General features: G+C 44.6%; 1 protein-coding gene across 1 annotated transcript in view; it reads left to right on the top strand.

The window, feature by feature from the left end:
- Positions 1 to 1979: 1979 nt before the first annotated feature.
- The window catches only part of LOC102262370 (chromosome unknown open reading frame, human C1orf186), a 16751-nt gene continuing 2686 nt past the window's right edge, over positions 1980 to 16044 (top strand). Inside the window, exons 1-5 of the mRNA XM_005885285.2 lie at positions 1980 to 2049; positions 3749 to 3836; positions 13567 to 13713; positions 13917 to 14017; positions 15477 to 15620. Of these exons, the coding sequence (XP_005885347.1) occupies positions 13703 to 13713; positions 13917 to 14017; positions 15477 to 15620 (256 nt within the window). The 5' untranslated portion in view covers positions 1980 to 2049; positions 3749 to 3836; positions 13567 to 13702. The remainder of the gene's footprint in view (positions 2050 to 3748; positions 3837 to 13566; positions 13714 to 13916; positions 14018 to 15476; positions 15621 to 16044) is intronic.

Genomic DNA, 16044 nt, shown 5'->3' with positions numbered 1-16044 from the left:
GGGGATTGAGCCTGCAACCTGGGCATGTATCAAACCTGGGACCCTTCAGCCTGCAGTCCAATGCTCTATCCACAGAGCCAATCCAGCTAGGGCAAGAGTTGTGGGTTTTAAAAGCTCATTCGTTATAATGTGGAAAACAATTTGGAAGTCTATTTTTTTTTAAAGTCTAAGTATGCAGGGAAAGCATTATGCAAAAATGTATTAGGGAGATTGGATAGTGAGTAGGGCTTTTTCCGCCCTTTTCAAAAATTCCTAATCCTGTTGACACTCCATGTTCAGAAATGATTCTCCTGCAGAGAGTGGCTGCATTCCCTGGGAGACACGGTGCAAAGGGAGAAGGACTTGGGAGGGATGTGGTCTTAGAAACGTGTGTGTGCGTGTGTGTGTGTATGTGTGTGTGTGTGTGTGTGTGTGTGGTGGGGGGGGGAGGTGAAAGTGTGTTATCCACCTCCATCAGCTGCTCTTTCGCCATCAGGTGATAAACTATCAGAAATAGCTTCCTGTTTAACATCAACAGGTGATATAACTTCCTTTATCACTGTTTTGATCTCCCCTTGAATCCTGTCGTTGAGGCTGGAGTCTGTCAGCAGAGGGAAGGGGGTCCTGTCACCAGGGTTTGGCAGAGGAGCCTTGGGAGAGGGAGTGCTTCAAGCAGCCCGAGTGCGAATCCTTCCCCAGTGGCCTCTGGGCAGGAGCAGACTGAGTGCATTTGAGAGAATCATCTCATCTTCAGCAAACGCGTGCCGTGAGGCCGTGTGTGAGTTGCGAGCATACCCCATCCGCTCTCACAGAGCACTTTAATCCATTCACTCATTCATTCATGCCACAAACATTTGTTGAGTACCTACCAGGTACAGGCTGAGTTTTGGAGGCCAGGGATACAGAGAAGAAGACAGTGGACAATTCTTACTTTACTACTTAGAGCAGAGCCATGGACGATCTAATCAAAACTCCTTACAATTTCATGTGGTGAAAATGTAGCCCAGAGAGGCCCAAGGCCACTGTGGCCCGGGTCAAGTTGACTTTCTATTGATGCAGCACGATCCTAAGGAGAGTACACTGGGACAACCCAAAACATGTCATGCTCAAAGATCCTTCTTTGGAGCTGTGAGCACTGGAGGAGAGCAGACCACACAGACGAGCAGAGCAGTGTGAACGTCCCACGACGCTAACTGTTACCACATCTACACTGGACTCATGTAAAAGGATAAACAAAGTGGCCAATCATGAATCTCAGCCTGATTCCCCTAGGTTAACTGTAGCTGGAGTTAATGACTTAGAGGCCATGGCAGAGTTAGCAGCACAGGGTAGTGTATGTTGAAACTGGCAGGGCAAACCCTGAGGGTGTAGAGAGCCCAGCTAGGAAGTCTCGCTGAACAGCCGCAACAGCTGTCTCAGGTTGGCCTGATTCAATGTTCAATGGCAAAGAAGTTGTCCTTGAAAAATGATCCTCACCAGTTGCCGTATGCCCCATACACACCGTCCCAATCTACGGCCTCACCACGCACAAATTCAGAGTTGGGCCAAGTTGGAAGAGACTTTCGCTAATATCTAGAAACCGACTTCTTCATTTTATAGAGGAAGGACAGGAGTGCCCTGATGGGAAAGAGATTTGTCTGAGCTCACGCAGCGAGTTGGTGCCAGAGCTGGGGCTTGAACCCAGGCCTCCTGACTCCTCCTCCAGTGCGCTGCCACTCTACCAGGTGCTGTGCATATTCGTGGTATTTAAACGTGAGCGCACATGGAGAGAGAGAGACCACTAATCTCCTCCATCTAGTAAGCTGCCTGCACGAAGGAGCAGGGTAGGGCCCTGCTAAAGGAGGAGGTGTCATCTGTGGCTTCCCCCTGCTCTACTCAACTGAGCTAGATCATTATCTTCTGAGTAGCAGCCCCCACCCTATTGGAAATGTTGAAACATTTGCCACTGACCTCCAGCGACTGAGAAGCTTCGGGGTGGGGCGGGGGTGAGGGTGGGGGAGTGGGGAGATGTTTCTGTCAGGACATCGCTGAAACACAGCCTGGGATCAGACCTTGCTCATGGTCCCGGAGGTAAGTACTGTCGGGGCAGGTAGGATTTTAAATGATTTTGAGAAATGTGTGTCTGTGTGAGCATATCTACGTAGAGGTTTCAGAGGGGATTCTCCAATTATGTGTTGGCATTGCAGGAGGTGGAATTCGATTGCAGTTTGTTCTTGATGACATTAGTCTCTTGGTCCCTGAGACTAAAGATCTGTCTGCAGTAGCAGCAGCAACCAGCAGGGCTCTGGCTAAGGGGTGCACGGACTTTGAGTCCAGACAGAACTGGATCCAGAGAACTCTGCTAAACTGTTGTAAAGCCTCAGTTTCCTCATCTGGGAAATGGGCGTAAAACCACGCAAAGTGCCCAGTGTTATTATGAGGATTACAGACATGTAGTGCCCAGTTCAGTGCTCCAGTAGTAGCTATTAATTAATTACTCTTCTTCACTGGGAACCAGGTCCCTGAGAACATCTCCCTGCAGGTATTATTTCCTTAAGATTCACTCTGAGCTGCAAAGGACTGGTATATGTGGAGGGAAGCGGGCCAGCCTGGCAATTTAAAAATGTTATGAGTGAGCCCGGCTGGTGTGGCTCAGTGGTTGAGTATCAACCTATGAACCAGGAGGTCACGGTTCCATTCCCCGTCAGGGCACATGCCCGGGTTGCAGGCTCAATACCCAGTACGGGCTGTGCAGGAGGCATCCGATCAATGATTCTCTCTCATCATTGATGTTTCTACCTTTCTCCCCTCTCTGTTCCTCCCTGAAATCAATAAAAACATAATAAAAAATAATTAAAATGTTATGAATGGGATTCAGAAAATGCATGCTGTCGAAGAGAAAAGCCACGAAGCTGGGCCTTGACCGGTGCTGGAAGGGTCCAAGGTCTCGCGTACTCCTCTTGACAAATTCTGTGAGGGAGACACTTGACTTCCCTGTTAATGGAGAAGAAAACAGAGACTCTGGGCCATTAATCGGCTCCCCCAAGGTTAAACAGTATTTATTATATGCAAATTGATTTAATTGCAATGTGTACAGAATGCCAGGAAGTGTTTTCCCCCATCCATCACCTGTAAGTATTGTGGAGTGTAAAAGCGTAAAATATGGTCCCGGCCAATGAAGTGCTCACAACAGCATAATCTGTCGGTGCTTTGTTTCTCTGAAACTTGGTTGGGCAATCAATGAAACAGAACCATTTGGCCCTCCTAATTCACCTGGGGCTTGGTGGGAACTAGCAGAGGGATCCCTGAGCACTGCTTAAGCTGCTGGCAATTCTTTATATATTTGCTGATTTCGTCTTGGAACTGAATTACATTCAAGGTTTCATTCATTTCAAGTAATTGCTTGTAAAAATGCTTTCCCCGAAATTTCCAAGGTGCATCCACCTCTGGTACTTTCTTGCAAAACAGCTTTCCCCAAAAAATTATTCGTTAGAAATTTGGGATGACTTGTTTTCCTCCTAAAAAATGCTCAGTGCCTGCACTTAGAAATGTGTGTTCCTAGAGATGAGGCCTATCTGATTGAAACTCGAAGTTGCTATTTCTGGTTAACTTGAGTATCACCCTTTATGTCCATTTTACGAGGGTGGAATTCCAGAACAACAAAATGTCAGAAATTAGATCTAGTTAGCCCATCCCTCTCAGCTTATAAACAGGGGAACAGGATCGGAAAGAGGAAGTGAAATGCCCAAAGGGGCTGAATTTTAAAGGTTGCCATTTCATATTCTTCCAGATGTGTCCCACCCTCGGGGGAGGCTCCTGCCATGGTGACCAGCACTGAAGGGGATCCAGAAAGGACTTCTCTGATACCCAGAACAAAGGTGACACCCTAGCCTCCTAGTCTACTTCCCATGGCATTTGGCAGACCTCGCTCCTCTTTCTCACGGTTGGATATTTGCATCTTTTCTGTCCCCTGGTGGGTGGACACGGCGACAGTCATAGGGTCAGGGACTGTTTGGGTACCAGGGAGTTCCCGGGACTGTATGTTTTTGTACATTGGAAATGAAAATCAGGAGTGAGCCCACTTTTTTACAGGGCCCTATGGAAATGGGTGCATTTATACAGCTACGCCAATTTTGGGTTGGATCCTCTGTTCTGGTCTGAGGGTCACCCCCCGTTGAGCACCTCTGAGGTTGATCCTTGAACAACATAGGGTTTAGGAGTGCAGACCCCCCACCCTCAGCCGTCAAAATCCAAGTATAACATTTCACTCCCCCAAGTTTCACAACGAATAGCCTACTGTTTACCAGATGTTTTTCTGAAAACATCAACAGGTGGTTAACACAGCGATTTTCAACCTTTTTCATCTCACGGCACACATAAACTAATTACTAAAATTAGTAAAATTACTAATTACTAAAATTCTGCAGCACACCAAAAATATACTATATTTTTTGCCGATCTGACCAAAAAAAAGGTATACTTTTGATTCGTTCACACCAGACGGCTATTGTGTTGGCAGTTGTCACTTTTTTATTTGACAATCTAAGGCAGTGGTTCTCAACCTTCCTAATGCCGCAACCCTTTAATACAGGTCCTCATGTTGTGGTGACCCCAACCATAAAATTATTTTCGTTGCTACTTCATAACTGTAATTTTGCTATTGTTATGAATAATAATGTAAATATCTGATATGCAGGATGTATTTTCATTGTTACAAATTGAACATAATTAAAGCATAGTGATTAATCACAAAAACAATATGTAATTATATATGTGTTTTCAGATGGTCTTAGGTGACCCCTGTGAAAGGGTCGTTCGACCCCCAAAGGGGTCTCGACCCACAGGTTGAGAACCGCTGATCGAAGGGAAAGGAGCTCAGAGCCCCTGACTAAATAGTCAGGAATCCTATGTCTTAAAAATTCTTGTGACACACCAGTTAAAAATCACTGGGTTAACACATATTTTGTATGTTATATGATTACATAATGTAGTCTTACAATAAAGTGAGAGAAAAAATGGCATTGAGAAAATCATAAAGAAGAGAAAATACGTTTATAGTATTTTTTTTTTAAATCCGCCTATAAGTGGATCCACACAGTCCAAACCTGTATTGTGCAGGGGTCAACTGCATATGCCAGCTCTGGACTAAGGTTGAATACGGTGTGCAGTGTGCGAAGGCTCTGACCCAAACAGCCTGGGTCCGAGTTCTGTCTCCTCCACGGGGAATTCGAGTCTGGTTTTCTCATTCGTCAAATGGGTTCAACAATAGTATCTACCTCAGAAGGCTGTTATTCCAAGGATTAAACGAGATAGTTTATGCAAAATGTTTTGTGCGATGCTGGCACATGGTAAGCACACAATGTGTGCAAGTGAAAGAAATGAAACAAGTGCTCTCCTCATTTTCCAGCTAAAACACTGAGGCCTGCCCTGGCCGGTTTGGCTCAGTGGACAGAGCGTTGGCCTGCGGACTCAAGGGTCCCAGGTTCGATTCCGGTCAGGGGCGTGTGCCTTGGTTTCGGGCACATCCCCAGTAGGGAGTGTGCAGGAGGCAGCTGATCGGTGTTTCTCCCTCATAGATGTTTCTAACTCTCTATCCCTCTCCCTTCCTCTCTGTAAAAAATCAATAAAATATATTTAAAAATATAAAAAATAAAAATAAAACACTGAGGCCTGGAGAGAGAAGGCACATCACAGCCAGCAAGGCCAGAGCTGAAATTCCCAAACCAGTCTGTCTGGTCACAGGCGCCTGCCCCTGCCCACTCTCCTGCACATGCATGTGAGATTGCCTTGTGTGTACCCCGCTTTCTCCCACACTGACTTATTCCCATGTGTCTCAATTCTGTGTTGAACTTTGTAGAAGACTATCAATTCCATCAACGCCGTCCTCTACAGTCAGGGAGAGGAGACACCTTTCGCTGACTGCTATTCCCCCACTCACCCTCCACCCATTACCTACCCGTTCTTCAAATCGTTCCCTCTCAGTGACCCTTCTCTGAATAGTCTATTGCGCGGATCTCTTTTTCCTCTGAAGTAGTACGTATTCTGACAAGTCATCACGCTTTGTTGTGCCGTCTCTTCTGCTTTTTGACTTTCTCACACATCAATGTCTTGATTTTTGAAGTAAAACATGAGCTCTTGAAAATCATAACAGGGAGAAAATACATTTATAGTATTTTTTTTTTAAATCCACCTGTAGCGTTTGGATGGCGTTCTCTCCTCCTTCAGGTCTAGCAATTCACACAGTACCGTGCGGACCACTCAGTACATTTCTGATTGATTGCAATGCACACATTTAGCTGATTATCTCAATGTTCTATTAACATGGTGAGATGCAATTTAGAGGTAAATAAATTTTTATATAGGTACATTTGGTACTATGATAATTTAATCCACACAGAATTTCTGAGCTTGTTACAACACCCTAAAAATATTATTTTTTTCCTGATTGGAAAAAAGATACATATTAATTGCACAAAACTTTGATAATAAGAGGTAGTATCAAGAATTAAATAAAAACATTATCCACAATACCAATACCTAGTTTTGTTAGCATTTAGGCATATTTTCTCCCTTTTGAACAAAGTATATTTAAATAAAATCCCCAATTTTCATAAATCTATATTCATGAATAAATTTATATTTTATATACAGAATTATTGTCCATGAACTATTCTGGGTTTGGTGAATTGGATGAGGTGATTTAGAGAGAGTTATTACTAAACTAATATGGTAGACAAAATGCTTAATGACCCAGAGTGCTCTTTCTTTACAAATTTTCATCCTTTTGTTGTTGTTGTTGTTATTGTTAATCCTCACCCGAGGATATTTTTTTCAATTGATTTTTAGAGAGAGTGGAAGGGAGGGAGAGAGGCAGAGAGAGAGAAACGTTGATATAAGAGAGACACATCAATTGGTTGCCTCCCACACGCACCCCAACTAGGGCCGGGGATCCAGCCTGCAACCAAGGTATGTACCCTTGACAGGAATCGAATACGAGACCCTTCAGTCTGAGGGCCGATGCTCTAACCACTGGGAAAACCAGCCAGTGCGAATTTTCATTCTTTTTATGTTTACTTGTTGTGATCACATTGTATGTAGCAAAATATAGCTGTATTGAACTTTTTCACAGAACAGACTTCTTCCCCAGATTTATTCTTCCTACACATAATTTTATTTTATTTATTTTTTAAATATATATTTTTTTATTGATTTCAGAGAGGAAAAGAGAGGGAGAGAGAGATAGAAATATCAATGATGAGAATCATTGATTGGCTGCCTCCTGCACGCCCCACTGGGGATCGAGCCCGAAACCTGGGCATGTGCCCCTGACCTGAATCAAACCTGGGACCCTTCAGTCTGCAGGTGTTAGCTGAGCCAAACCAGCTAGGGCCCTAAACATAATTTTAAATGTCTGTAACATTCCATTCTATACCTGTTTTAGCCCATCTTGACTGTTATTATTTTTTCCAGGTAAATTTTAGAATAATTTTAAATTATCAAAAATTCTCACTGTAATTTTGATTGGAATTAAATTAAACCAAGAAATCAACTTCAATTTGATTTTGTTTTTAGCCTTCTAGTTTTCCAATCTGAAACATGTCTTTCTATTAGTTTAAGTCTTTTAGATTTCTCAGTAAATTCCTATTGTTTTCTTCAAAATTACTTTCTTATAAATAAAATTATTCTTAGATATATCTATTGTGATGGTTGCTAAGGCTCATGGATGCCCATCCCCCACAATTCTATTTTCTAACTGGCTGGTACTGGAATAATAGAAAGAATAGCTGGGAATTTTAGAATATTTATCATGCCCTCAGGACTTCCCTGAGCAGTCTTGTTAATTTCACTAGTTTTTCAATAGATTCTTTGGGGATTTCTAGGTATAAAATCACATATTTTGCAAATAAGGATGAATTTGACTTCTCCTTGCCCAAAACTACACTTTCATTTCCTTCATGCATCGTTATTAGCTCGGGCTCCATTGCCAGCCCACCAGGGCACAAAGCCCCATTAATTCTTCTCATTATCTTGAGCAAGTACTTAACTTCTCTGTGTCTTACTTTTGTCCTCTGTAAAATAGAAATAATAATATATCTACCTTTAGGGTAATTGTGTGAATTGGATGAGTTAATATATGTAAGTGTCTGCCACATAGGACATGCTCAATAAATATTCAATAACCTTATTATCATAGATTGAAGGTTGGAGGAACGTCAAACTTCCAGGAATTAGAATTTCCAGAACTAACTTTTTAAAAAATGGTTATAGCAGACATCCTTGTTCTCAAATAACTGCTAAAATACTTTACCATTTTGGTAAGAAGTTGATTATTGGTATAGAAGAGATATTCTTTGTTAGACTAAGAAACAATCCTCATATTTTTATTGTATAACTTAAAAATAAAATAAGAAATGAGCATTCAATTTTACAAAATGTCTTTTGGCATTTACTGAGATCACTATTTTAAATTTTAGTTTACTGATGCTGTATTTATATTACATAAAAGGCAGTTCCTTGTAATGATTGATATTTAGGCTGTGAAGTCAGATGGGTTTGAGTTTAAAACTTGACTCTTCCAGAGGGGAGACCAGACAAGTTGCTCAACCTCATCCAGCCTACTGTTCTTGTCTAGGAAATGGCGATAATGTCTGTTTTTGTAGAGCTAAAGGATAAAAGCACACAGAAAATACTCACCATTCATTTTCATCATTGTAATAACTGAATCCTGGACATCCCTGGAGTAACTTCTTGATATCTATGTATATAAAAGCCTAAGTGACCATTACGACCAGTTGACCGAATGACCGGTCAACCGGTCACTATGACGCACACTGACCATCAGGGCAGACACTCAATGCTGGAGCTGCCCTCTGGTGGTCAGTGCACTCTCACAGCCAACCTCCCCTGGCTGGCCAACCTCCTGCAGTCCCTCCCCCTGGCTGGCCAACCTTCTGCGGCCTCTCTCCCTTGCCGGCCCTGATCAGGACTGGGCAAGACAGCCCCAATCAGCCCCGATCGCCAGCCAGGCCGAGGGACCCCACCCGTGCTCGAATTCGTGCACCAGGCCTCTAGTTATTATATATTTACCTCTGCATTCATAAGTGAGATGATCCTGGACAGTTTCCCATCTTTTTGCCTTGGATTTGCTTATGTAGCATAAGAATCACATGTTCCTTAAAAGTTTCAAATAACTCATTTGTAAAACTAGTATATAGACACCAAGTTTTAGCAGATAATTCTAGTAATGCTTTTAATTTCTAAATAATAATAGCTGTCATTTATTGGATGCTTATTACTATGTGACAAAAGCTATAATGACTGCTTCACACATCTCATATTTCATCCTCAGAAGTCGGTGTCATTTATATTCATCGGAGAATCAGTTATTATTGTTCCCATCTTACAGATCAGAAAGTTGAGGCTTTGAGAGGGTAAACAGCTAAAGAGACCAAGCTCTTGCAGAGAATGAGCTGGGATGTGAGGCCAGGCTGTCTGACTTTAGCAGCAAGATAGCATGCTGCTTCCCAAACCTCTTTCTTGTCTTTTTGTTGCGGTTTTGATCTCTTTAAGTTTTCTGTGCCTATGGCATCAGTTTTGCTAGTTTATAGTTTTTTAGGAAATCATTAATTTTACTGAGATTTTTTTTTAATCCCTTAGTAGTCTCACAATTTTTATCTCTGTTTCTGTGGCTATATTCATTCATTATTAGTTCAGTTTATTTATGTTTTCTCCCTTTCTTGATTATTCAAAACTGTATATTAAATTAGGAGAAAATATCTAGTCATGTGGAGGAGGCTAAGGTGTGTTTTTTTAAATATTCTCTTTCCCTCTACCTTTGTTTCCCTTTTCCCATCCTCTACCCTAGCCTTTAAAGAACAGAACGCTTAGGGACAGAAAGAGCCTTAGGGGCACTTTGGGGAGCCCTTAACTCAGCAGGGCCTGGAAAGGACTTCTACCTGTCTCGGGTCACGCAGTTAGCAGGTGACAGACAGGAGGAGCCAGGCTCTCATCTTCCTGTCTCGTTTTCTTTCCACTATACCACACAACGTGTTATAGCTCAAATTATTAATCTTTTATCCTCACCCGAGGATATGTTTATTGATATTTTTTTAGAGAGAGAGGAAAGAAGGGGAGGGAGAGAGAGAGAGAAACATCAACGTGAGAAACATCGATCAGTTGCCTCCCATACATGACCAGGATACCATGCTGCTTCCCAAACTTCTTTCTTGTCTTTTCGTTTCGGTTTTGATCTGGTTAAGTTTTCTGTGCCTATGAAATCAGTTTTGCTAATTTATAGACCAAGGATTGAACCCGAAACCTACGTATGTGCCCTGACCAGGAATCAAACCCAAGACCTTTTGGTGCACAGGACAACGCTCCAACTAACTGAGCCACCCGGCCAGGGCAAATTATTATTTTTTTTCTCCATTTTTTTCTTTATTTGTTTCTCTTGTTTGGGGCAAATTATTAATTTTTAAAACAATAAATTAATGAAGATTGCAAAATAATCTTAATAAAAGCTCTAAAAATGTTAATGCTACTTAATTTTAAAAGATCACTATAAATCATCTTCTTGTTTGGGGCAAATTATTAATTTTTAAAACAATAATTTAATGAAAATTGCAAAGTAATCTTAATAAAAGCTTTAAAAATGTTAAAGCTACTTAATTTTAAAAGATCACTATAAATCATCTATTGTGCTCCTGCTTTAAACCACTTTCTAGAATGACTATCCTAGGAAAGCAGGCGTCAGGCAGGAAGAGGCGCGTCTTCATCGCTTCGCCCCTGACAGGTTTGCTGCATTACTAGGAAGGCCCTGCGAGCTCCTTTATCAGCGGGAGGGGCAACAATAACATGGACCCAGCCTAAGCGGGGGTCTCAGGGTTTCTACCAGGTCTGAAGGGAACAGAGGAAAAGCTCTCTGCTGAAGGGTGGACTTGGGGCGCCTGCGGGGTTACTGCGTTAGGGTGGGTCTGGGCGTCAAACTCCGCAACGTGAAAGGGGGCGGGACAGCTCCCATACTGATGATGGAACAAGGTGTACCAACTCCCACATGGTCCGGACAGTTTTCACAACAGAATTACCTGAAATTGCTCATTTCCCAGGTGCTGGGTATGTGTGTGTGCAGATGAGCAGATGTTTCTGCCGACTGCCTGATCAGCAGTCTGCAATTATACCCCCGGGAACAAGCTGCTCGCTGTGGTTAGGGGCCATTAGCCACTGAAATAATGACATCTGTCATGATTTTCATACCTCATCCTGTCCTGGATCTTATCTCCAAACTACGCAAAACGAATACCTAAGGTTCCTAAAATAGACCAACCCAGTTTTAATAGCTCTGCTCTAGCCGCCATGGTGGTGAGTGTTTGAGGTTGAATAATACCTAATAATTATTGAGTGTTTTCCTCATGCCTGGCATTGTAGAAAGTTCTGCCCTGGCCGGTTTGGCTTGGTGGATAGAGTGTCGCCTGTGGACTGAAGGGTCCCAGGTTCGATTCAGGTCAGGGGCACATGCCCAGGTTGCAGGCTTGGCAGCCAATCAATGATTCTCTCTCATCATTGATGTTTCTATCTCTCTCTCCCTCTTCCTTCCTCTCTGAAATCCATAAAAATATATTAAAAAAAGAAAGTTCTTTACGAACAGCATCACTCGCCAAGCCCACCCAGGTACTATCCTTCTCCCCCTATTACAGGTACAGTAACCAAGTCACTGAAAAGTTCAATAATTCACATCTAGAAGGGAACAAACCTTGGATCCCCATTTCATCCTGTTTGACTCTCCTGCTGTATCCTGGCACAGAGACTGTGCGCCATTTGGCTAGCAAGATGCTCATATATATTGAGACGATGCAATGAAGTCTAGGCCAGTGGTTGGCAAACTGTGGCTCACGAGCCACATGAGGCTTGTTGGCCCCTTGAGTGTGGCTCTTCCACAAAATACCACGTGCGGGCGCACATGTACAGTGTGATTAAAACTTCATGGCCCATGCGCAGAAGTCGGTATTTTGTGGAAGAGCCACACTCAAGGGGCCAAAGAGCCGCATGTGGCTCGCGAACCGCAGTTTGCCGACCACTGGTCTAGGCAACCTAGTTTTGTATAAGGAGCTAAATAAGGTATTGGGTCTAAAATAATGGAACATTTATTTAATGCAGTGATCTCAACTGGGGGCAACAGCGCCTGCCTCAGGGGGCATTTGGAAATATGTGGGGTCATATTTGGTCATTGTGGTTGCTGCACTGACCTGTCACATTGGTGGGCTCTCAGGATGCTAAATGCCCAGCCGTGTGCAAAACAGTTCCGGGCAACAAGGAACTGACTGGCTCCAAACATCAGAGACGGCTAAGAAACACTGACAAAGTAGACCAGTAGGACTTTAAAATGATTCTATAAAAGTCAAGGATGGCAAGCTCAAATGCCCTCAGGGATCAGCCAGGGGCTAAAGAGTACATGTCCCTAAATCTTTAAAGCACATCATCAAACAAAATAGCCTAGGCACCAGCTTTGGTCTGTGGGCCCCAATTGAGCTTTTTAATGGCGTTTTTTTCTGATTTCAAAACATATTTATAATACACTAAATGAAGAGAAACAGCTGCTAATTAGTATGATCCCATGTTTTAAAATGAATATATATATGTATATATATATATTCACACATTCACAAAGTATTTCTTATGAAAATATATAGACAATTTCATGGAATAAAATTTAAGGTGATTTTATAAAATGCTTTGCTGATTTTATGAAATGCTTCCACTATAAATATCTATTCATTGTTTCATTTTTAATAAATAAAGGATAAGAGGAACCTTAAAAAATTTAAACTTTGAGTGTGGTATCAGAACCCAGCCCTGGTATCTTTCTGGCCACCCACTTCGATGGGAGAAGGAGAACGATTTCTGTGATTAAGGACATATGAGACATTCAACATGAAGTAAATCAATACCAAAGCATAAAGCCTGGCCTGTGTGGCTCAGGGTTTGAGCATCAACCCATGTACCAGGAGATTATGGTTCGATTCCCAGTCAGAGCACATGCCCGGGTTGCGGGATCAATCCCCAGTGTGGGGCGTGCAAGAGGCAGCCAATCGATGATTCTCTCTCGTCATTGATGTTTCTATCCCTCTCTCCCTCTCCCTTCCTCTCTCTCTGAAATCAATAAAAAGATATATTTTTTAAAATACCAAAGAGTGCCTTAAAAGTGGAACGCTGTTGATTTTGCAGACATACTGGCCTAGCTCCGGCTGTTTGCCGCAATCAAGCTCTCCTGGTCAAGTCCAGTCTTCCTTTGGCAGCTGCCCCAGAAATCAGTCCGGTCCTGAGATTTGCTTGAGAAGTAAGTATCTGCACTAAAACATATCTGCACCCTTTTTCAATCAAGGCACCAAATCCTTCACGATCATTGTTTTTCCTGAATACCCCGTCTCGCTTTATCTGGATCATCCCTGCGTTTTCTTTGCAGCGTCTTAGTTCTGCGGTTTCCATTCCGTGCACAGTCACGTGGGGCTCTGGGAGAGGAGCGCCAATGGCCCCAAGCAGCTGACTTGCCTGAGGAGAACTGGGTTCGCGTGAGGCCAGGAGTCCTGACCAGAGCTGCCTTGCCTCCCGCAGGTCTCCTGACGGGTCTGCTGGCGCCACTACTTGGAAACGAGGTACCCAGGGTGGCTCCTCTCAAGTCTCTTCCTGCTGCACCGGGAAGCGCCTGAGCCCCACTCACAACCCCAGGCCGCCCTGCAGGAAGCTGGCCATGATGACAGAGTGAGTGAGGTCCCATCAGGCTAACAGCTATAGCTGGCTTCCCAGGGTGCACCCTCCCGTCCCTGGCTTCCCAGGCCTTACTGTCCAGAGAGCAGACACACAGCAACACCAGAGGGCGGCCTCTGGCTCCGGGCAGGGATGGGTTTGCAGCTGTATTGGCATCTCTGTAGCTTCTCACTCTGACCCCTCTCCTTTCCCAACAGAGGCATGCAGCTCTGGCACGGCTTAGTGATCGCATTCGTGTCCCTGGTCCTACAGGCCTGCCTGCTCGCAGCCATCTACTACCTGCTCAGCAGACACATGGGTAACCGGCTCGGCGTCCTCTCCCCTCCTGGTTACCCCCAGGGACCATTCCCAAGCTGGCAGCAAGGCCAGCCCCCTCTGGAGTCCCCGAGTATCACTTGCAAACCTTGAGGATTCACTGGCCAAATGGCCCCTCATCCTGACCGGGTAGTCCCCACTCTGACCCAACCTGTTTCTGGTTGGGAATCGCGGCCCGGAGCCCTTCCACTACCTGGCCCTTCTGCCTAGAGACAGGCTTCTGTAATGCTCGTGAGGGTGGCCTCACTGAACCTGGGCCTAGTTAATTTTCCTCATCACCACAAAGGACTGACCATGAAGAAAGGGCTTTGAATTGCTACAGAAGGCAGTATGGTTGGGTTAGACTAAGAGACCATCTTCAATTCTTGAACTGCTTCACAATGGGGAGTAGAGAAGCTGTGTCTTGGGAAGACATTGCAATTAGGGAAAATAAAACATTTCTTTGGCCAAGGCAGGAGATTGGGCAGGATAATGCCATGAAGGTTTTTCCAGTAAAGGAAGTCGAGACTTCTCTTCATTCATCCATCCATTCATCCATCCATCCCTCCATCCATTCATTCATTAATTCATTCATTCAATACAACAGGAAACAAACAAACAAAATCCCTGCCCTTAGGTAATTTACATTCCTTGGGGGTACAGACAACAAATAAGAGAAGTAAAATACATGGGTTAGGCTATGGAAAGTGCTAGGGAGGAAAAAAGCATGGCAAGGGATACAGATTGAGTGGTGGCCAGCATCCCTGAGATGCTGACATTCTATCCTATATAATAAAAGGCTAATATGCAAATCGACCGAACAGGGGAATGACCGGTTGCTATGATGAGTACTGACCACCAGGGGGACAGATGCTCAATGCAGGAGCTGCCCCCTGGTAGTCAGTGTGCTCCCACAAGGGGAGCTCTGCTCAACCAGAAGCCAGGCTCCTGGCTGGGGAGTGTAGTGGTGGTGGCGGGAGCCTCTCCCACCTCCGCAGCAGTCAGACATCCCCCGAGGGCTCCTGGACTGCTAGAGGGCACAGGCCGAGCTGAGGGACACCCCCCTCACCACCCCCCCCCCAGTGCATGAATTTTGTGCACCAGGCCTCTAGTTTGATTATAAACTTGAGGGAAGCGAGGAAGTGACCTGCACCTGTAAAGGCCCTGAGACAGGAGAGCGTTTCACACATCACAGCAGGAGCAGAGGCTGGGTGGCTGGAACAGAGGAGGTAGCTTGAGAGAAGGAGGTGAGGCCAGAGAGGAAGAAGGAGGGAGGCCATGGAGGGCCTTCAAGGTTGGGACTTCGGCTCCTTATCCAAGTGAGATGAGGGGCGTCACAGTGGAGGGGGCTGAGATGTGAAAAGATCCTTCTGATCGTTTTCCCTAAGGAGAGTGGTGCTCAGAAATGGGAGGTGCCTGCCCCGGGGAGCTTTCACTTTGGACTCTTGCCCTGTTCCCTCTAGCCAAAGAGAACGAACAGTTACTCAGAAGATCCAGGCTCTGGGCCCCCAGGCCCAGCCCTGCTCACCACGGCTCACCTGCTGCACAGGAGACGAAGGAGACCGGGGCAGAGAGAAGCACCCCTGCGCGGGAGTCCCGTTACAGGAGTGAGTGACGGGGCTGGGGAAACACGGTCATAAAGTGTATTGTGCTCCGTGTACCCAGCCGGAGAGCCTCCCCGCAGCAGCCCAAGTCTGTCCTTGCCGCCCAAACCCAGCCCGGATTCCTCCCATCCACCCCAGTAGAGGCCTCGCTACCCTATCTTTTCCAGAAAGTCATTCATCCCATCAGTGGGGCAGACCTGGTTGGGTGTGTGTGGGTCTAAGCCAGGGGTCCTCAAACTTTTTAAACAGGGGGCCAGTTCACTGTCCCTCAGACCGTTGGAGGGCCGGACTATAGTTTAAAAAAAAACTATGAACAAATTCCTATGCACACTGCACATATCTTATTTTGAAGTAAAAAAACAAAACGGGAACAAATACAATATTTGTATTTGCATGTGGCCCACGGGCCGTAGTTTGAGGACCCCTG

The sequence above is a fragment of the Myotis brandtii genome, unplaced genomic scaffold, assembly GCF_000412655.1.
Source record: "Myotis brandtii unplaced genomic scaffold, ASM41265v1 scaffold898, whole genome shotgun sequence".
NCBI lineage: Eukaryota > Metazoa > Chordata > Mammalia > Chiroptera > Vespertilionidae > Myotis > Myotis brandtii.
The sequence above is the reverse complement of the archived record's forward strand: the minus strand, read 5'-3'. Positions and strand labels throughout refer to the sequence as shown.